General features: G+C 42.6%; 1 protein-coding gene across 1 annotated transcript; it reads right to left on the bottom strand.

Moving 5' to 3' along the window:
• Positions 1-6,560: 6,560 nt before the first annotated feature.
• Positions 6,561-12,422, bottom strand: LOC125755898 (uncharacterized). Its single transcript, XM_049115165.1, has 2 exons — positions 12,296-12,422; positions 6,561-8,720 (listed from the first exon to the last, which is right to left on the bottom strand). Exons 1-2 carry the CDS (start codon positions 12,337-12,339, stop codon positions 8,528-8,530), a joined length of 237 nt encoding a protein of 78 aa, XP_048971122.1. The 5' UTR covers positions 12,340-12,422; the 3' UTR covers positions 6,561-8,527.
• Positions 12,423-22,006: the final 9,584 nt, after the last annotated feature.

Raw genomic sequence — 22,006 nt, 5'->3', positions numbered from 1 at the left:
GAAACAGATTTTAAAAAGTCAGCAGCACTCCCCAAGTTTGCAGGTCCTGCCTGGTGAACATCAGAACCAAGACTGGAACCCATCTATGGTGGTGGAGCATCCCTGAGGCCTTCTGGCATTTACGAACAGCATAGTCTGTTTGGATCTCACAGTCCTCACCAGGAAAATAGTATCCCTAAGGTTCCTTGCAGCTGTTTTGTCATTGTGATCACCTGTTAGTTCCTGGGAGCCCAAAGAGCCAGGTGTTACTTCTGACGGTTGGGAAGCCACTGCTATGAAGGATGAGAGATACTCTCAGCCCGAAGTCCATGGGGACCAGATGAGTTTAGTCCCCGGACCAAAGGCTAGGTCCAGCAGTCGTCCCCTCCTGTGAATTATTTCCAAAGTGCATGTTCGTGGTATTGTTATCATCACGATATATTATTTATTGAGTGCCATCTCTTGATGCAGGCTGTGTGGAACACACACCAGACAGGGCTTTCCCCCGGGGAAATGGAAATGGAATTCAGGTGGTCATGATTCATGAGATAACAATAAAGCTACTCCGGATGTGCAAACATGGTTTGCAGTGAGGTCAGCCTTGGAAGGCACAGCTAGAGGAAGTGTTCGATAGGAGAGGAAGGCGGGAAAGTTGTTTGGCACTAAAGGAACAAGACGTGTTTCCAGGTAGAAAAAGCATCACGAAGGCCAGCAGATAAAGGAATAAGCACATGGGATGTAGAGAGAAAACCAGGATCACATCAGTCATCAGAAGGGAATGGGCGGGGGGGGGGCAAGAGGCGGGGAGCAGAATGAGAACAAACGACCCAGTCCAGAGTTGGGGGATTTGTGGCTATTTCCTAGTGCCACGTGCTGTTTGTCCTGGGACAGCCCGGGAGAACACGTCCTGCCTGGTTAAGGGCAGTGGCTCCGTAGGGCTGCCTAGACCAGGCGAGAGCGGAAAGTTATATCACATCTGTACTGGTTCCTAATCTCCGTTTGGTTTTGTTTGTTCAAGTTAATGAAAATGATGTGCTATTGTTATATAGTGATGCCAGAAAAAGTTTCACCAGAGACTTCAAAAATGTGTTTGGTAGTGTGCCCATTTCATGTGGTTTCACTTTCCCCCCATCTTTTTCCCTCCCTCCCCTTTTCCCTTCTTTCCCCTGAAGCCCTGCTCTGATACTGATGGATTAATATCATGTGACTGGAAGGATATTTGGAGAGAATTCAGCTAAGCTGGCAAGTCAGCCCCTAAAAGATAAAGTGATGGAAAAATCTGAAGGCGAGCGGAGTTAGTTATCATTTATAGAAGACATATTTGTAGAATCATCCAATAGAAACACATAATTAATAGCTCCTCAAATTCGTAGCTGGAGCTGGTGAATTAGGATGAATACACCTCCATCTGGGAATAATTAATAGTAATTTATAAACTCCTTAAGGAAAGGAACTATGTCTTCACCTTCCTCGGCCAGTCCTCCGGGTGCCATAGAATCTGTTTTGTCCATTCAGCCTTTCAAAATTTATTAAGTACTAGGTATTGTGCAAAGGCATTGGGAGACACCAAAGAAAAATAAGGCATCCTTACTCACCCTCACAAAATCTAAAACTTTGAGGAAGAAGGTAAAACGAGGGGGTTCAGTTCCCAGTACCAAGTGGCCGACGTCCTCCTTAACCTGGCTGAAAACTCAAGTGGGAATTCATTGGCTCCATTAACTGCAAAGCGAAGAGGATGACTAGACTTAGGCCGGTCAAGGGCTCAAGTAGCCCACCAGGAATCTGTCTGTCTCTGCCCACTGGTTGGGCACCAGCACTTCTGAGTCGGGATAATCTCTTAATCATAAGAGAGTTTCCATCCATGTTGGAGCAAAGGTAGCCATTGGCAGCTCCATATTTACGCTAAACCATCTGAATAACAGTAGTAGCAAAAACATACCTCTTCCCAGGAATTCCAGCAAAATCTCTTGGGGCTTCCACTTATTGGAGCAATTTTGGTTAAGTTGTCTATCATGAACTAATTATTGTTGCCAGACAGATGGTGCAGACTTACTGGTGAGGTTTGCACCATGTGCTGCTTCCCTGGGGTCCAAAAGGCAGGGTTAGGTCCCTCCAAATCACAGGACTCCTGGTAAGGGGGGTGGTGTTTCTCCAAACGAAAGTCATGGCTCTCAGAGTAAGAGGTCATGAATGCCGGTCATGAGCGTAAAAGCAAGGACGCTGTCAAGTGTTGGTGGCACTCTGATGGTGAGCACCTCCCCTTCCACCGCCAAGGCTGGGTGGGCTTGAAGGATGCGGGTGAGGACTGGAAGTGGAATGGACATTTCCTTCACAATCCTTCCATTTGTATATGAAAAAGTTGAGTCACATGGGCAGACTGGGCAGGTCTTTTCCTAGCTGTGCTGTTATCATACCTCCCCAGAGGGAGAGAAGAGCTTTGATAAGAGCTATCCACTCCCCAGACAAGGAGAAAGCTGGTCATGGAGGTACCATGGAGGTACCAAAGGGGTGCACGGGGGAGGTGCTGATTCGGGTGGCGTCTGAAGGAAGAGGGGGCATTAACGCAGGAGAAGGGTGGTGAGGTGTCTCTGTGTTTCAGCTTCACGCTGGGGAGGCAGGGACCCAGAGAGAAGGCTGTTCCACCCCAGGCAGGTGGGCAAGGGCTTACCCCAAAGCATTAGCACCGTCACGTCAGGGGTTAGAGCAGGAAGGAGAAAAGAGGGGGGATCATCCTTTTTTTCCTGCCCACGCAACAATATCCTTTAACTGGACACAGCGAACTTGCATTACTTTTGTTATATTTTAGTCCCAAGGAATAAAGGAAGCCTTTTGCAAAATGTAGCATCCAATCAAATGTTAGATCCATACGAGAAGCTGGTCATTTATAGAAGCCGAGAGAAGCAAAGTAACTTTCTTAAATCTCATCCAAAACCAACAAACAAATCCTGGGATTAGAATCCAAGTTACTTGGTGCAAAAGAATGTATGAGGTTTTAAAACCACCCCCAACCATTGCTTATATTTTCTCCAGCTTTTCTTTGTGTGAATAATTGCTGTTCACTGAGCATGTACTGAATGCCTGGCACCGCATGCGGCCTCAAACATAGAGCAAGAGCACGGCGTTTGTGGGTTCCAGGCTGCAGCCTGCTTTGACTTGTTCAATTGTGCACGTTAACTACGGAAGGCAACGTAAATAGTATGTTTTCAGGTACACGATTATGAGAAAAAGTTCAAGCTCAAACCATGCAATTCTGGTTTCCTGGGTACCAGTGTCTGGGCAGCAACCTTGCGGTCATCTGAATCTCTGTGATGCTCCGTGGTGTGTAGGACCCGGTCTACTGAGATGGGTGCAATATCTCACCTAGCAACAAGCACCTCCCCTTCAGTTCTCTGTCTTTCAGTCCCAGTAGGTGATAATCCTGTCCAGACCCTAAATTAGCAGAAAGGGGAACAGGAAGTTTGGGAGTCGCCAGTCAAGTCCTGATGGAGATGTCCTCCCCAAGAGACAAATGTCTGCTGTCATCGCCCATGGGGGTGTTTTAACTATTGATTATCGTGGAACAACCACTGTGGGAGAGATTTAAACCTGATGATGGCCCATGACGTCGTAAGATCCTTATCAAATTTCCCCAGAGTTTTATTTGAAATTCCAAGGAAATAAAAGGCTTATTCAGAGAAAGGATGGAGAAGGTGAAGCAGAGTGACAGGGGAAGGTATCCAAACACTCTCACCTGAAAGAGTGAGTTGAGTTGGGTGGAAAAGGTTAGTTTTTGTTTTTTTTGTTTTTTTTTTCTTTTTCCTCTGGATCCATTCCTAATTTGATGCTGGGAAAAGGTAGATTTAAAAAGAGACTTTAAAGAGCCAATTTGACTTTAAAATGCTTTAGTTTTCCACTTGAACATTTCTCCTCCAACATGAGCTAAGGCCAGGTAGTAAATTACACATTACTTGATAGGCCTTTGAACTTTCTAGCTGTAATTTATTGTGATGAAGCAGAAAAGAACAAATCTGTATTTCATTGGTCAGAAGGCTTTTGTATGGTTATCGGTCCAATTTCATAATTTACTTTTATGGTACAAAAGACACACCATGATAATCTAGCTCTCTGATTATTTCTTGGCATCAGTGGGGACTTTTGTTTTCTCAAAAACAATCCTATTGGTCATTTAAAAAAAATTTGGCCCTAAATGAAGTCCTGGACCTAAGTGCAATTCTGCACATCTGGCTTCCCTTCTCCCAACGAGTTACATCTTCACAGGATTTTATTTTATTTTATTAATATTTGAGAGTAACCTTCAGGTGTGGTTGGCAGTAAGCACATATGTCTTCATGACGTTGGAGAAACCAGAGGCGGTAGGGGGGCAATGAAGTGGTAATGAGGTAGGTCCACCTGGAAGCAACCAACCAGTCCATCCATCAATCAATTTCACAAACTTTTGTTGAGTGCTTGCTCATAACAAACACTGCACTAGGTGCTGGTATTTTTAAAGCGAATAAAATAGATTTTTTTTTTGCTGAATCGAACTGAGACTCAGGCATTATTATTAACCATTATTTGTCTCACAAATACGGATTTGCCAATCATTATGATCCACACTATGGGGAAAAGTTTCAAGGCGTGAGGAGATCACATAAGGGAAAAACCTAATCTTTCTGAGCAGACAACTCTCGGATTTAGGATTCCAGATTTAAGATTCAGATTCCCCAGGAAATCCATTCTCATCCATCCGGTTGTCAATTCACCATCTTCACTTGGATATCTGACAAGAGAGCTCAGACTCACCCGGGACAAAACGGAGCCCTCTCTCCTCTTTTCCTAAAACCTGCTCTCCCCCCAGTGTTGGCCATGTCAGCGCTGCCATTTTCTTTTTTCCTTTTTTAAGATTTATTTCTTTATTGTGTGGAGAGAGGTGTGGGGAGTGGCGGAGGGAGAGAGAGAGCCTTAAGCAGACTCCCTGTTGAGCAAGGAGCCACAGGCGGGGCTGGATCTGAAGACCCTGAGATCACCACCTGGATCAACCAAGAGTTGATTTAACCACCCGAGCCACGCAGGCTCAGCATTGCCATTTTCTCACTTGCTCGTAATGTCAAACCCTGGAAAACTGGCTCTTCTGTTGCTCTCCCATCCACACTCATTCCTGTAGTAGATCCTTGTGGGTGTGCACTTGGAGTAGGTGTGAATAGAGCTGATCCTTCCAGGTCTTCCTTCCACGGCTGCCTAGGCCTCCATCACTACCACCTCTCACTCAAGCCTCTGAAGAGCTCTCCTCTTCCTCTCCGCCTCCACCCTTGTGCTGCCTCAGTCTCCTCTCTAGGAGGAGCCCACGGTGGCTCTCCAGCTTTGGTCAGATTCCAGGACCCCCGTGTTTAAAACCCAGCAAGGGCTTCCCAATGCCCGTTGAATTCCAACCACCTCCCACCATCCTACCTGATGTGGCCCCTGCCTGCCTTCCTCCACCCGACCCCCAATGTCCCCTTGTTCCTCACAAGATGTGGTTCACACTGCAAGCTCTTCCCTTCATGCTCTTCCCCTGGGTCTGGGCCTGGCTTGCTCCTTCATGTCACTTAGGTGTCTGTCTGTCCAAAAGTTTTCCTTCTCAGAGAAGCCAGTCCTGAGCACCCTCACTAAAACAGTGTCCCCTCTGCCACTGTGACCCCTGGCCTGTTGACTTCTCTTTCTAGCACTTCCCTGTACTAGACATCGTGTCGTAGGTCCATATTCATTTGTTCTATTGAGGGCACGGTCCTTATCTCTATCTCTTTTCTGTTTGTTGAATATACGATAAAGGAGGAAGGAGAGCAAAGTACAAAATGAAGGAGGGACATAGGTGTTTTTAAAACATGCAGAGCCTCGCTGGCCAGCTTGAGAAGTCTGGACTTTTTTCTGGAAGGAGGAAGAAGCCATTAAGTAGACAGTGATACAACCTGACTCGCATTTTAAACATTTTCCAATGACATTGGGAGCTTGAATGTTTTCTTGACCTCAGGAATAGGGTCGATGGACCTGTCACTTATGAAGGCCTTTTTAGTTGTTTTGTGAAGTGTGTTCAGCAAAAATCACTTGCATGAGATTAAAAATAACCCCCTCTACAGAGAAGAGTAAACTGGCATTATATAATTTTTAGTCTAGGGGAGCAATACCTGCTACATGACTTTTAGGCTAGAAGGTTATTTAGGGCGCCTGGGTGGCTCAGTCAATGAAGTGTCGGCATTGAGCTCAGGTCATGATCCCAGGGTCCTGGGGTTGAGTCCCGCATCCTGCTCATTTGGGAGCCTGCTTCTCCCTCTGCCTCTGTCTCTCATGAACAAATAAATAAAATCTTTAAAAAAATTATTTAAAAATAATTAAAATGTTATTATTGCCAAATAAAATGTATCTTTTATTCTTTTATATGTTATGTCAAGCCTCTATAGACTTAGATCCCTTTTGTCCTTCTGAGAGATGATCATTGAAATAGAAGACCTATTCCAAGGTAGAGCCTAAAGACAAAGCTGTTAGGCATTTTTTGAACGGAGTCTGGACTGGAGCCTCACACAACATTTAAAAATTTTTATTCTATGAACTATTCATGTTTCCCAAGCTATTCAAAGGTATTTTATGTCAGTGGGATTCTGGTGCCCAAGAAGTTTCAGAAAGGATGGAATAAATGAAATTATGGGTCTTTGATTCAAGATCTCCAGAGCCTGTAGTTTGCTAATGTGGACACTGAGTCCCCTGGCTGGGACATCGAATAAGCCTGTCCTGTCCTCCCTGAGCCACGGGACACCTTTTCTGCGGAACTCGGTTTGGGAATCGCTGGTGGATGGAGGCTCAGGTGTGCCTGCCTCCCCTGACACAGACAGGGCGCTCTCAGGACCCCTGCAGCCGATGTAATGCTGTCTGCACCCTTGAACCTTCTCGGAGAGGCCTTCCTTCCCCAAACTTGGATTTTGTGGGTGACACTTGAAGGGATGCAGAGCCCGCACAGCACGTGCAAATGGTTGTTGCACTGAGCAGCCGTGTGCACTGACCCCGGCCTGGGCGGCCCGGCTTGCACACGCCCTGGGGGTCCCAGGGACAGCGGGCTGGGACTCGGGCTCCACCGAGGGACACTTCAATGCATCAGCAGCAGTGGCCACAGCTCCAGGAGAGACAAGAGGCCACAGGGGCCTGGGTGGAAGGCCGGCCAGCCTGTCATTCCCGTGCCCAGGGTCCTTCCAAAATGTTAAGAGGATTTCTTTTCCCTAAAACTTAAGAACAGGTAAAGTGAGATTTTTTTTTTTTTTTTTGGTGTGTTTTTGTGAAAGAAGCATGTGTGTGGTGTCCTCCATCTGGCCATGTCTGCATAGACACCAATGTCAAGGCCTGAAGGTGCGATGGGCCTGGCAGGTGCCTGCAGGGTGCCCTCAGCCTGCAGGCCTGCACACGGGCTGCCCAACAAGCCTACCTGGGAGTTGCCAGCACTCCTCAGATTTTTCGAGTCTCTGGTTTTGAAAATCTCTGCAATGTTGCAAGGCAAATAACGTGTTCACAGACTTAGAAACAGCAATTAAACTGAGAAATTATCATAGTTGTTGGGAAACAACACTTTTCAGATACAACTTCAGATGGACCAGTTATTAAGAGGAAGACATCGGGAAAAAAAAAAATCTTTGTAATTGAAGATGCAGGGATGGAACGCAGAAAGGGGTTATCTGAACGACATACCAGTCGTGAGGCCACTGTTGGTTTCTGGTGCAAACCCCTCCAGTTCCAGGAAATGTCACATGAAACATTAAAATGCCATCTATGAATTTACATTTACAATTACACTCGGGCTTAGGCAAAGCTGATTTGTGCGAAGAATTAAACCTTTTCGGGAGATCACTCCACAAGTCATTAGCTCTACATGTACTCAGATTCGTATTTGGAATCATGTATCCGAAATCCATCCCAAAGGTGTCACAGTCCACAAATTATTCTGAACAGCTCTGGTAGCCATGGCATCGGCAGAAAGATCTTTCTCAAAATTAAAAAATCACCAAATTATTTGTGACATTCCATTTGCCAAGAGTAACTGACATCATTTTCAATTATGTCAATGAAAATGAAGTCACTAAAAGTAAAATGTTAATGACCTAATGAATTTTCAGCAGTGTCCAAGCCAGAACACTTTTAAGGTCAATTAGGACATAAAATATTATGCTTTATTTTATTTTAAAATTATGACGCCAAGATGATTTTTTTGCGATTTTTAAGTTTATGCTGGTACTCACGTATTACTATTAGCCTTATTATGTTTATAAGCATTAACATTTTTTTGAGGAAAGACTTCATAGTTCTGTTCTTTTAATTGTACTTTGTTCCTGCTTTTTTACCAAGGGGTCTCTCATTTTCCTTTTTCACTAGGCCTGGCACATTATGTAACCAGGCCTGGATACGAGGCATGAAATGATGAAACAGAGTTGTCCAAGCTACTCATCCCCAAGAGGTGTTCAGGATGTTTCCTAAGAAAGAGTGCTGGACAAGTACATGATTTGTTTTATGTTTGGATTCCAGAGCAAAAGATACACTTTCAACGAAACAAGCTTTAAAATCCTTCTTCTTCTTTTTCTTCTTCTTTCTTCTTCTTCTTCTTCTTCTTCTTCTTCTTCTTCTTCTTCTTCTTCTTCTTCTTCTTCTTCTTTTCTTCTTCTTCCTCCTCCTCCTCCTCCTCCTCTTTCTCCTCCTCCTCCTCCTCCTCCTTCTTCTTCTCCTTCTTATTCTCACCATGGGCTAAGAACCTATCAGACGATGTAGGCAGCAAGAGAACATAGAAGATACAAAGAGAGATTTACACATGCAGTGCTGTCAATTTCCTTTAGGAATTAGAAAAGTCAACATTAGTTGGTGACAGGGGGAAGGGCTCCAATCCTTCAAAAGAAGTTCCCTAAATGGGAAGAGGTGTCCTTAAGACTGGTTACTTTCAAAATGTTAAACGGATTTCTTTTACCTAAAACCTGAGAACAGGTAAAGTGGGATTTTTTTTTTTTTTTTTTTTTGGTGTGTTTTTGTGAAAGAACTGTGTGTGTGGTGTCCTCCATCTGGCTACAGTGGTGGCAGCAGTGATGGTGGTGGTGGCAATGTGACAGCATTGTTGGAAGGCATCACCTGCCTGGGATGCCAAGAGGGTATGATAGCATGAAGAACTGAGACTGTATCATGAACATTGGGCTTTATTCTAGGGAATTTGATGGTCCTATAATTCTGGCAGCTAAATGCACTACTTTTTTCAATAATCTGTCGATAATGCGACATGGAATAAATAGTTTCCCACAGCATATTTCAACAACACTTTACTAAAGAGAACTGTTGATTGATGGTGTCCTTTTGGTGAATTGGGAGGTGTGATGGAAATTATAGCTTCCTTTCTTTGTGAAGAATTTTCACAGGTCGTTTCCCATAGGAAAAATTCTCCCATGTTTTTGTTTTAAGAAAGCCCCATGGCTACATGGGATGCTTTACGCTTAGTTTCACTGCCTTTGATGAATTGACCAAGTGCTTTGAGCAGGCAACCAGAGCAAGAACACGGTGTAACAATGAGCTTGGGTAGATAAGAGGAAATTTTAGTATTATGATTTTATGTTAAGGAATGTTTTCCTAGACACGGTATAATATGATAGGTCATACAACCTCAGTGACTACTTATAAACATTGTTTTGAATTTGACCAAACACTGAATTTAGAAATCCAGGCATAAGGAATAGGACCTACGCAATTAAAAGGATTTAAGCAAATTTAGGAACATGTTCTAAGAATTTAAAAACACTAAAAAATTACTGGATTACTTCATTTTTCACACACTTCAATAAAGTATAACTTAAACCTCTAATTTGATCTGTTCAGAGCTTAATTAAACACTCTATTCTTAACTTTTATATAATTCTTGGCTAAGAACCACTCCTTTTTTTTTTTTTTTAAATTGGCTTTCTTTTCAAGACCATGTTCTACCAAGAAACAAAACCTTATTACTTCTCAAGAAAGGCTAAATAAATCATAATGAAATGAGTAATACAGGAGAGACAGATTTAAATGCTTGTAAAACTCAGGTAGTTGACATAAATGAAAAAAAGAGAACCGTTTTCAAAAACATTGCAGGTTTATTTTTTTTTAATTTTTATTTATTTATGATAGTCACACACACACACAGAGAGAGAGAGAGAGAGAGAGAGAGAGGGGTAGAGACACAGGCAGAGGGAGAAGCAGCCATGCACCAGGAACCCGATGTGGGATTCGATCCCGGGTCTCCAGGATCACGCCCTGGGCCAAAGGCAGGCGCCAAACCGCTGCACCACCCAGGGATCCCAACATTGCAGGTTTAGATAACTGTTCTTTTACTATGAGAAACATAATGATTCAAGTGTGAAATAAAAAAACACCTCCTCTTGATCTCATCTGGAAAATAATAGGGAGTGCTAAGGAATGTAGCAAACAGAAGACTATGGGTCCTGCTAATTCTTGCTACATAGGAATTTTTAAAAGAGGAACTTTAAATAATTTTTCTTTTACTTTCTTTTTTAAAAAATACATAACTTCTCTCAGTTCTTAAACGTTGGCTAGATTTTTACATGCTGTGTAGACCAAACAAAATATGTCAACAGGCTGATTAACTCCAGAGGCAGCCAATTTGTAAACTCTTGAGGACAGCATAATCAAGCCCCATTGAGATGCTATGCTAGACAGTTTGCTTGACCAGTGTTCTCCAAAGAGGGAGAGAAAAGGAGGAATGGGGACAGAAAGAGGGAAAGAGAGAGCTCAAAATGTTTTATTAATAGGTGTGAACAATCACAGAAATTTCAAGAACTTGGCTGTGTTAGATTCACCAGTTACAGCACATTGCCCTTATAACGCAGGGGATTCATATTAGTGTCTCAGCAAAATTTTAAAAATCATGGCAGATCTTCAGGGTAGCTAAAGGCCAGCTGAAGCTGCACTTATAAGATGCCATCTATCTATTGTATCTTGATTCTATTACCGATCAATTATATTACAAAAAGCCAGGACAAAATTGCACCTTGTTTCTTAGTTTAAGGGCTGGGAGATACAACTGATGTCAGTGTCAAACCAGAACATTTCCTCAATGGAACAATATTTGTTTTAATTTTTACATGAATTATTGGGGTTATAGGATAGAGAACACATGAATTGTTTTAGTGACCTTTGGAAATGTGGAGAAAACTCATGCACAATGAGCTTTGACACAAGCAGTTTTCCTTATTAACTGCTTAGAGCCCTAGAGAATTATTTATCCAGTGCCTACTCTGTTATGCACTTACTTTATGGAGCTCAGGGGAGGGGGGCTCACGGTGGGCAGAAGTACCCCATGGCTTTTCCATATTTCATTCCTTTTTCTTCCCATGGAAGGAGTAAATCTCACTGTGATCCCTCTAATGAGTGGACAGTTTTCAGTCTGGTAATTAGGCAAACAGCCATCCATTCTGATGACTTTATCATGGCTCATTTCATTTCAATTTATTAATACATTAAATACTTAAAATGTATTGAGCCCATACTATGTTACTAGATGCTTAAATATATCATGTGGAACTTGCATTAAAAACACAAAAGATTTATGCTATAATTTCCATTTTCTACTAGAGGGAACTGAGACCCAGATTTTAAAAAATTCATAAAAGCCATGGAGCTCATTAGTGTCTGAGCCATGATTTGAACCCAGGCTTACCTGATTCCAAAATCTGAGTTCTTTTTATTATACAGCCTCATCTCTCAGTTTATTCAATGCTTTTATCAGGCTCAGTTGTCTGGAAAGTTGGCAGTAAGACACACTCAATCATAGCCTGCTTTTTGGTTTGCTTGTTTTTAAGTTAATTCGGCTCTTAGAATGCTGACTTGTATTCATCCTTTTTTTTTTTTAACAATAAAGAATCTGAGGCCCAGAAATATTTTGCAAACGGGCAACATCACTAGAGAAAAGTGTGCTGTGAAGCTTCTCAAGGAAAGAAAGCATCCTGAAGGAGGTCCCATTCATTTAGATGTATGAATCCTGGAAAGGTTCCATGCTTTAACTACCATCTATTTGCTGACTACGCTTGATTTTTCTCTCCAGCTCTTGACATCTCCAGTGAGCTGTAGAGTCCTAAACCCATTTGTCTGTCCGACATATGCATTCAGATGTATAATAAGGCATTTGAAACATCACAAATCCAAAGCAGATTTTTCCTTCCCAAATTTGATCCTCAATTATTCTTCCCTTTCCTAGGAAATGGCACAACCATCTGCCAAACATCAAGACACGATCCTTGAGTCCTTTTTTCCCTCGGGTCCCAGCCCCAATACATGAGAAGTCTTGTGACTTTACCTCCAAAATATCTCCTGAGTCTGTCCATCTCTCTCCATCTTCATCAAATCAGCAGAATCCCAACCACCATTACCTCTTGGCAAGACTGTCACCTTAGCTCGCTAACTGTTCCCTGCTTTCACTTTTGTAACTTTATTACGTGTTCTTCATAAGCAGCTTGAGTGATTTGCTTACAATGTAGATCAGATCTTATGATATCCTTATTGAAAACCTCACAATGCCTACTCCTTTGATGTCTCTTTCTACTCTCCTCCAAGCTTCTTATTTTCCAGCTCTGTTTAGCTATATTTCAGTTATTTGAAAATGTCATGCATGTTCTTGCTAACTGTATGTACATTAACTTAGCTGTTACCTAGCTATGCACTTAGAAGAAAGGCTTGCCTATCCCTCTCTTCTTGCTCTGATTCCGTTAGTTATGACTAAATTTATAATGATGATTTTAAACAAACATATCATTCATTCCAGTTCACAAAAATATTTATTCTCAGATACAACGACGTCTTACATAGACCCTCTTTGAGAAAGGACTCATACCCAACTGCAAGGAATCTGGTCAGCTAACCATCTTCAGATGTCATCTCAATTATCAGCAACTGCCTCCACCTTCTAGCTGAGGTTGTGCCATTCTTGGAGTACTCCAGCCAAAAGTGAGGAAGATGATTGTAGTTGAGGTCATGCTTTGCTGGGGACAATCCATAACTAATGACTAAATAAAGCAATGGGACAGAGACTAGTCATTTATGTCCAATGTGGAACTCCTCTAAACAGAGATCTTTGCTCTAAATAGACATGCTAGGTTTTCATATGGCCACCAGTATTGTCAGAAATGGGGCATAAAATATACTTCCATATCTATTCAAATAATTGTTCTGAAAATCAGGGTGCTGATTTACCAGGTATTTGGTTCTTGGGGAAAAAATGTACTCTTCATAAGTGATAGCACTGTCCCTGACATTGTCCATAAATGGACATAGGGACAATATTTTGAAGACTGTTTCTCAGGCGTTGTATTAGTTATCTGTTGCTCTACCCTATGTTATCCCAAAACTTACTGGCTGAAATAATAATAAACATTATGTCATACATGTTATATGATTCAGAACTTTGGGAGCAGCTTAGCTGTGTGGTTCTGGCTCAGGATGTCTCTTGATGTTGCAGTCAAGATGTTGGCCAGTGTTACGGTCATGAAAAAATTTGAGGCTGGAGGATCCACCTCCAGATTGGTTCACTCACATGGCCAGGATACTGGTGCTGGCTGTTAGCAGGAGGTTTCTTGTCCCCACAGACGGACCTTTCTCTAAGGCTGTCTGAGTGTCTTCAGTATAGGGCAACTGGCTTTCCTCAGAGATCACAGTAAATGATCCAAGAAATCAAGATGGAATCCATGATGTCTTTTATGATCCCACCTTGAGAATCTCATACCATCATTTCTACAATATCTTATTGGTTGCTCAGCTCAGCCCTACTTATTGTGGGAGGGGGCTGTATAAGTGCATACACTGGGAGTCATCTTGGAAGCTGACTACCACAATGACTCATTCATTCATTGATTAATATATTGATCAAATCTCCCTGAGGATCTAATGTAAAAGTATCTGGGCTAAGTTCTAGCAATAGTTGCAAAAGAACCAAACAGATCGAGTCTTACTTTCCTACGGCCTGTATTTTGGTTGGGGTGGGGAAGCACAGAGCATAAACCCATGTATATCAGGAAGTTACACATCTATAAGCAAAAAGCTGCTTATGAGAGAAATAGTGATAGCAGGGCAGGCCCGACGTTGCATGGCTTATTCAGGAAGGTTTCTGTGATAAGTTACCATTTGTGCAAGAATCTTGCTATAAAGTTGGGGGTGGGAAAATGCAGCCCAGGTGGCTGGGGTGGGAGCAGAATGTTTCGGGCAGAGGGAACATTCAGTGCAAATGTTGGTGGAAAAAACGCATGGAAAAGCAAAACAGCCTACAGTTGGTAGCTCATAAAGATTTCCTCAACTGTAAGCAAGGCTACTATTAGACTTGAAGTCACCTGTCACCTTTGATTCTTTTCTGTTTTACTCTTTTTAAATCTAAGTTCAACATTTAAAGCCCATCTAATACAGAGGAATTTTCTTACCATAAAACTCACAGCTTATAAATACTATTTTTCATTCAACTCGTATTGGCTTAATTGGTCCTTAGGGCAGTCTTTCCAGTGACTGTTCCAAATCTCTCCACAGTCCTAAGCGCCAGGCTCCAACTGAGCCACTCTTCTCCTTGGTAGATTATCACTGACTCTCCTCAAAAAGATCAAGGCCATCTACCAGACACTATTTCTTTGCCGCAAAACTGTGGCAGAAACTTTGCTCATAAGTTCCTCATTTTATGCCCTTAAAGGGACATCGACCATTGTTTCCAGACGTTACCTCTTTCACCTGCACTTCAGATGTTACCCTTTTGCATGTCTTCCAGGAGATTGGCCTTAGGCCACCATCTCCTGCCTACTTCTTTCAAGTTTTATTTTCTTTCTCACTACTCTCTGCTTCTTGCCCTCTATTAAAAACGTTCTACGACTTTACTATCCTTAGCAAATAACTCTTCCTTCTCCCTTGTTACTCTGAGGTCACAGTTTTTAGAATGGCCAACAGAATCAGCTAATGTGTTAAGTAAAAAGGCAAATTCCTAGTTTTTTCCCAGATCTACTTGATTGGGTTTTCCAGGGGGTGGGGCCAGGAGATTGTATTTGGAATGTCTCTCTGATGTGCACCTGTGCTGAGACCTGTGGGTATACACTCTGATTTTTCTTCTGATCATACCTGAATTCATTTTCGTATGGCATTCACATTCTCAATCTTTTTCCTCCCTTAAAACTAATATATCAAAGCATTCAGTGGTATCTCAATAGTTAAAGCCAAAGGTTCTTCTTGATCTGTATCATGTTTGCATTTACTGTATCATCTGGTCTTATCGACTGCCATAACCTTCTCAAAATTTTCTCTTCTCTGTCAAGCTCTGTCATACTGAAATCACAAGGTTAACACCTTAGAAATTTTTTCTTTATGTAGTGATTAATATTATCATTTTATAGCTATAAAACTTAGGGATAAAAATTAAAAAATAAATCATTGCCAGAACTGAAGTTAATTATTCTTGAATCTCATTGTTCTAAATGTCCTGAAGAACATTTGGGGCACTGCAATTACCTTCATCTTCATTTCATTATTCTTCTGTCTTAATTGCTTTCTAGAATCCATGTTTAAAAAAACCCAAAACCTTAACAAAAGCAATATTCCCTTTAGCTTTGACATTGGGAGAATATTGTGCCTAAGATCAAGGATACATCTTTTTGGGGCACTTGATGGGATGAGCACTGGGTGTTATACTATATGTTGGCAAATTGAATTTAAATTTTTTTTAAAAAGATACCTCCTTTTATATGGCAGGTCCTAGAATAATTAATTGATTCTTTGTAAGAGGCCCTAATTGAAAAGTTTAGAAGCCTAAAGCATAGTCATTAATTAGAAGCTTTTCTATTTGAAGTCTTGTCACCTTCTGCTTTCTTGAGATAATGTTTACTAATAGGGGCAGAGATGACCCTTTGTCTACCAAAACCACAGGCTCCCTTTCCATTGCAGGGCGTCACCCCAGGAGAGGGATGTCCCATCTTTGGCAACATCTCCCAGCCTCCTCCCAGTTCACACCCTGCACACATCCGGGTGTGGCCTCGGGACATCCTCACCAATGGAATGGAGCAGGAGAGAGTCCTAAAGAATCCTCAAAGACCCTGAGGATGACTACCCCACATGATAGAAGGAGCCTGGTTCCCTAACCATCATCCACAATAAGGAACCTTCTTGTGGGACTGGTACATGAGCAAGAAATGAACTTTTGTCATGTTAGAATATTGAAATATGAATATTTGTTTATTTCAGCAATAAGCAATCTCATCCCATTGTCATGACTTATTGCTTGTGCTAGTCTCTTAGCTATTTGCTGGTGATCCTGTTTTCTTCGATTTTTCAGATGTCCGAACAGAACTATTGATGGTTTCCTCTTCCCCACCCCTCCACCTCCATCTTAGGAAGCACAGACTAAAATTAAAAATGGTAAGACAGCGAAAGCCCAAGATCCATGGCCTATTCCCCCAGATTGTCCAGGGCACCCCTGGCCAAATTCCCTACATCCTCTCTCTCTCCCTCTGAAAGAAGGCCGTGTGAAACAATCAAAATTATAACTGATGGGGGCCAGCCAAATAAGTGGGACTTTAGAATTGACTCAGTTCTACCACAGATTGTGCTGTGTGACCTTACACAGGTGTCCTAACCTCTCTGGGTCTCCATTTCTACCATGTGAAGTGAGAAGGTTACACTGAAAACCTCCAGATTCCTCCACAAATTTAAAATGAAGGTAATTTGCAATGCTTTTTAAAAATTTTTTAAATTTTTTTATTTTTATTTTTTGCAATGCTTTTTAAAAGAAGACTAGATAAATGTAATGTATCTTAATCCACTCTTTAAGAGTCCCTCAGCTAACCCTTTCCAATAGCACATTTTAAGAAAAGCAGTGCATTTGAAATTGTGAGGAAGGAAATAAACTGTGCTGGGCTCCAGGAAAGCATATGTCACAAATGGAAAACTGAAACAATTTATACAACAACTATTTAGCCTCTTAGTTGATTAATAAAAAGGGGAAGTGGGGTTCGTGGGCAGAGGCTCTGGCAAGAAGTATTAGTTACAACCTAAGAAACCAGGTTGGTTCTGACCCAGAACTTGAAACGTTCAAGTCAAATGATTACTCCAGGTGGAATAAGGTGGATGGGCTGGCCTGGTGCAACCAGCTGTTGGGGCTTTACTCGCCTGGCCCATCCTGGAGTGTCGCTTAGCCTGGGATTGTCCGTGGGCCTTATATTTTTGGCAAAGTAGTTTGGATTTCAGACCAGGTAAAATCCTTGCAATGGCTTAAAACCACACAGGCTTCTGTGAATTCTCCGGATGAACCAAGAACTAAGGCATGACCCTGTGCCGCAGATGAAAGTGAGTCGCCTACTGCAATTTGGCTCCAAGTGGACCTGGCGTTGCCCTTAGACCCAGGCAGAAGGGGCAAAGGAACCAAACTCCCTCTTTTGAGGACCCTTTCCCCACATGAGAGGGTCCCACGTTGGTCTTCCCCTGGCTGTGTCCCCTACTCAAAGCAAAGAGTACACCCCCAGGGTTGGTCTCTGGCCTTTTCAGGCTGTGCTCTGTAAGGACAGACCCCAGAATCCCCTGCCCAATCCCAGCGTCAAAGCCTGCGAGGACCTCTTGCCTGGTCTGTCCTCCCACAGATAGCCAGTGCGGCCAGCATGTGCTCCCCAGGGCTGAGATGTGGCCAATGGGGGTTGTTTTCATGCTGCTATGGAGTCTGCACATCCTGGCTGAGGTACCCATAGGCATGCAGGTCTGGCCTCTCCTGGTGTAAGGAATGGGGTGAGCCACTGTAGGCTGGAGACCAGCCTCTAGCATGGAACTTTGAGGAATCTGGGAACTCAAATTTTAAACCTTACCTTCCAGATCATTTTGAAAGTTTATTTGTCAGGGTAGCAAAACAAACAAACAAAACCCGTGTTTCATCTAACAGACTGTTACCACCTTGGTGACTGTTAAAAGTTTGAACAGGAGCTCTGGATCTTCATTTGCATTCTTGTCCTGGGGTCTGCAAATATCAATGGAACTGAGTGATCAAATTTGCATGAAAGCACAGAGAAAGTTGGGTGGTATCTTTGCCCAAAGCATTGACCTTGACCTCCTTACCTGCACTAAAGCCCCTTAACTTCCTCCGACAAACTGGGACCAACCTAGCCAGATACGTGGACTCCTTTACACTGAAAAAGCTTTGTTGGTGTTTTTGGCTTCCTATAGTCAAATACTTTGCTAATGGTGTTCAGCAAGCGACAGTTTGCACACGTGCGATGGCCCATATCCACTGAGTCCCTTCTACTGCAATGCCTTAGACGCTGTCCCTCCGAATAGTGACTCTGGCTGGTGTGCCAGAGATGCCCTTGGCTGGGCATGTTGGCATCCTAGCTTCAGTCCTCCAATTCCTGCCTCTCAGTTCCGTCTTACACTAGTCAGCTCTGGGGCAGCTGTACTGCTGCGGGGATCATGTACTGCTGCGGGGATCCATGTGTGAGGTTCTTTGTGCACAGCCCTTGGACACCAAGAGAGGTTTAAATGGAGAGAAAAGTCATCTGGACTCTCACGAGGATAAACCTGTTGCTGTAGTTTCCTTTGCAGGTGGGTCTGCTGCATAGGTGCTTTACTTACGTCCCGGTGACATATGGTTACCCTATAAATCGGGGCTATGCAGCACGTCTAAGCGCTTCGGAAAGGTTTGAGGTGTGCTAAAACCGAATGTTAAGATCCAAAAGGGCTTGTTATTTATTTTATTTTATTTTATTTTATTTTATTTATTTATATTTTATTTTATTTTATATTTTTTATGATTTTATTTTTATGATTTTATTTTTATTTTTTATTTTGTTATTTTTCCCCTTGACAGTAAATTCACCACAGCAGGTGGAGTTCAATCCTTTGTGGCTCATCCAAGCCACTGAAACTTCCCCAAAGCTCTAGCAAAATGCAAATCTGTAGGAATGGCACATTCACCTGTCATCGGGGCCAGACTGAAGGCATTTAAGGGGAGCACATTTGAGCCCCTATTTTACCCCTAGTCATTTATATTGGCTTTATAAAACAAAACACCAGGTGGCAAGCAATACCAGTGAGGCCAGTTTGCACCCCGTGCTTTGGGGGTGATCTACACGGTATATTTTATGATTTCTAGAACCCTGAGAAAATTCTTTTGGCCTTAACTAGCTCACTTGTGTGAGTGGAACAGTGCTTGACATTCCAGGGTCACTATTTTAGATTAACCAATCTCTCTCTTCACACACTTCAAAAAAGAATAAAAGAATGTGTCTGTAAAAAACAAAACAACAAAACAAAACAAAAACAGTGTATTTACATCAAGAATTTTTCCTTGATGAGTGTTTTAGGGCCCTGATATGGGAGAAAGTAGAGTGTACTTGCTGCAAAGGAGTGTGAAAGGAGACTGGGAAATAGAAATACTGTTCTTCTAAAGAAAACTCCCATATTTATTCAGCTATGACCTGTCAGGCATTCTTTAAGAGAGTATCTTACTTGTTTCTCAAACAACACTGTGATTTGGGGACGAGTATTCTTGTCCACATGAGCAAACAGCATAGGAGCAATCAAGTGGCTTACCCAAGATCAGGTACTGATAAGATGCAACCAGGATTCAAATATAAATTCTTTTGTTTTTGTTTTTTAAAGATTTTATTTATTTATTCATAAGAGGCACAGAGAGAAGCAGAGACACACAGGCAGAGGGAAAAGCAGGCTCCCTGTAAGGAGCCCGATGTAGGACTCGATTCCCAGACCTGGGATCTCACCCTGAGCTGAAGGCAGATGCTCAACCGCTGAGCCACCCAGATGTCCCAAATCTAAATTTTTTTTGTTCTGAGTTTTATGCTCCTGTTACTGAACCTAGTATTTCCCAAGTCATGTTGTTCGTCAGTGAATCTGTGATATTCTCTGCCGTGGATGATTATAGCTTCGGTTAACCAGACACCTTGGAAGTCTGATAAGCTCGTGGGCTCAGGAGCCAAGAGGTTTGGGGGTAGGTCTCAATCTCAGCAATTTACTGATTATAGAATTTTGGGCAAAATACTTAAGCCCCTTGGATTGTATCTACAGATAGGACTAGTAATCTTACTTACCTCACTGGGTTATTGTGAACATGTGAGTGAGTACGTGTAAAGTGCTTAGAACAATTCCTGACACACAATAACTTCGCAATAATTCTTATTTATAGATTAGTTAACTGGAAAGAAAAGTTAGGTGACTGGCCTTAGATCAAGACAAATAAACCACTTTGCTGCATGGTTCCAATGGCACCTGCAAATCTTTACAAATATTTAGTGCCCAGGATGGGTCCACACGTGGTGGGTAGAGCTGAAATAAGTCTTCATACACACAAAATAATTTCGAGGTTTTGGAAACCACTGCCAGTCCCAAAGAGAGTGGACAATGGTCATGGGCGCAAGCATCTACCTTGGAAGTCTGTTTCTAAAAGATAGCAGTTTGGGGGACAAACACTTAACTGGAGCATTGGTTGAGTGAAAGGCATCAAGGGAACAGATGAGTTAGTCTGGGAAGACACTGGCACGAGGATGTGGTTGGCCAGAGGGAGCAGGCCTCAATCAGAGGGGACCACCCTTCCCCTACTTGGTAATGATTGTCGTAGGCCCAGCGCCTAGTCTGTGGGAACAACCACCCAGAATCACTGCTGCAAAAAGATGCCTTCACAACGTGCGGTGAGGATGATTCCGATTTTCACTGTCTAATTTCCATTTCCCAGATGTCGAAATTGAAATCTAGAAGGAGCAAATTCGCAACCCGGGGTCACAAGGGATAAGTGGCTAAGACCGCGCTTGACTCTGGAACCTGGAGTCTTGTGACGGCCACGCCCTCGGCTCCTTTCATTCCAGGAGGCTGCCTCTCAAAGGGCAGTTGCTGAGTGTGTCCTGGGACTGGAAAGGAAATGGAATGTGGGATTGGAGTAGTGGACTCTACCCGTCCCCTGGACTTTGCTACTTTAGAAATCCGTTACAGAAGTGGCCTCCAGAACCCCCCAGTATGAGCTTAGCTTGTGAGTAAATACTACACCTCAAAAATATGCTCCCTCGTACTTATCTCATACTTATTAATTTGATACTTTGGCTCTGGAGGTTTAAATATATCTCAGGAGCCTGAAACTTGACCGAAGTTTCCCAAGATCTTTGTTGCGGGTTCATAACATTTTATAAGCCCTGCAATCGTGGCTTCTGACTGAGTCTCTCTGCGAAGGACAGTCAATTAATTAGAGACACTGAGAAGTCTCTTGCTCACAAAACATTGTAATTTTGTGTGCTGTTCTAAGAAATTGCAATCCCAGAGAAATCCAAAGTTCGAATGAGCCAAGCGTAAGCCACATACTCAACTAAGGCGCTAGTCCAAGTGAGGGCCAGGGCAGAGCAAGGATGAAGAATTTCAGCCTGTTATGGAAACAATCAGATTCCTCTCTTCCCTTGAGAGTGGATGCATAATTAAAAATAGGACATAATTACTGTTCTTTTGTATTTGAAAGAAAATTCCACAAGCGACAGGCAGCTGGAAGAACTAAACCACAGGTGAAGGCAACTTGCAATGTGGGAGGTCACTGCCGCATGAGTCCAGTGCCTTGAGAATTAGGCGCCAGATGACGAGCACATTGGTGCACATAATATGCAGCAGGGCCTTCCTGTAATGAGCAGCAGAGGATGTTTCCACTCTTCAAATTCTCATTATGTTAGTGAAAGGCAAAGATGAGTTTAGCAAAAACATTAACTGAATTGTAAACCCCAAACTGAAATGAAGCTTACAAACCTGCCAACCCCTCCCCCAATGGAAAACAACTTTTATTTAAGCATATACATTTTTTTTTATATATAACTTACAGTCTGCCTACTTCTGGAAAAGACTTGAAGCAACCTAACTCCACTCTAAAGAGGAAGCAAACCAGAATGCAAGGCGAACTAAAGTGTGTGTGTGTGTGTGTGTGTACAAACTAACAAGTGTATCCAGAAGAACCCTCGATCTTTATTTTTTCACTTATTTAGTTCTTTTTTAGAGAGGGAGGGAGGCAGAAAGAGAGAGAGGG

Source organism: Canis lupus, chromosome 10 (genome assembly GCF_003254725.2).
Source record: "Canis lupus dingo isolate Sandy chromosome 10, ASM325472v2, whole genome shotgun sequence".
Lineage (NCBI taxonomy): Eukaryota > Metazoa > Chordata > Mammalia > Carnivora > Canidae > Canis > Canis lupus.
Note: the sequence above shows the minus strand (reverse complement) of the source record. Positions and strands in the feature narration are given on the sequence as shown.

What these genes read in the sequence shown, in the direction of transcription:
- LOC125755898 (XM_049115165.1), bottom strand. Translation starts at nt 12,339, where the DNA reads ATGAAGATGGAGAGAGATGGACAGACTCAGGAGATATTTTGGAG. An exon ending in ACTCAGGAGATATTTTGGAG is followed by an intron (nt 8,721 to 12,295) that starts GTAAAGTCACAA and finishes ATCGTCTGATAG; the next exon opens with GTTCTTAGCCCATGGTGAGA.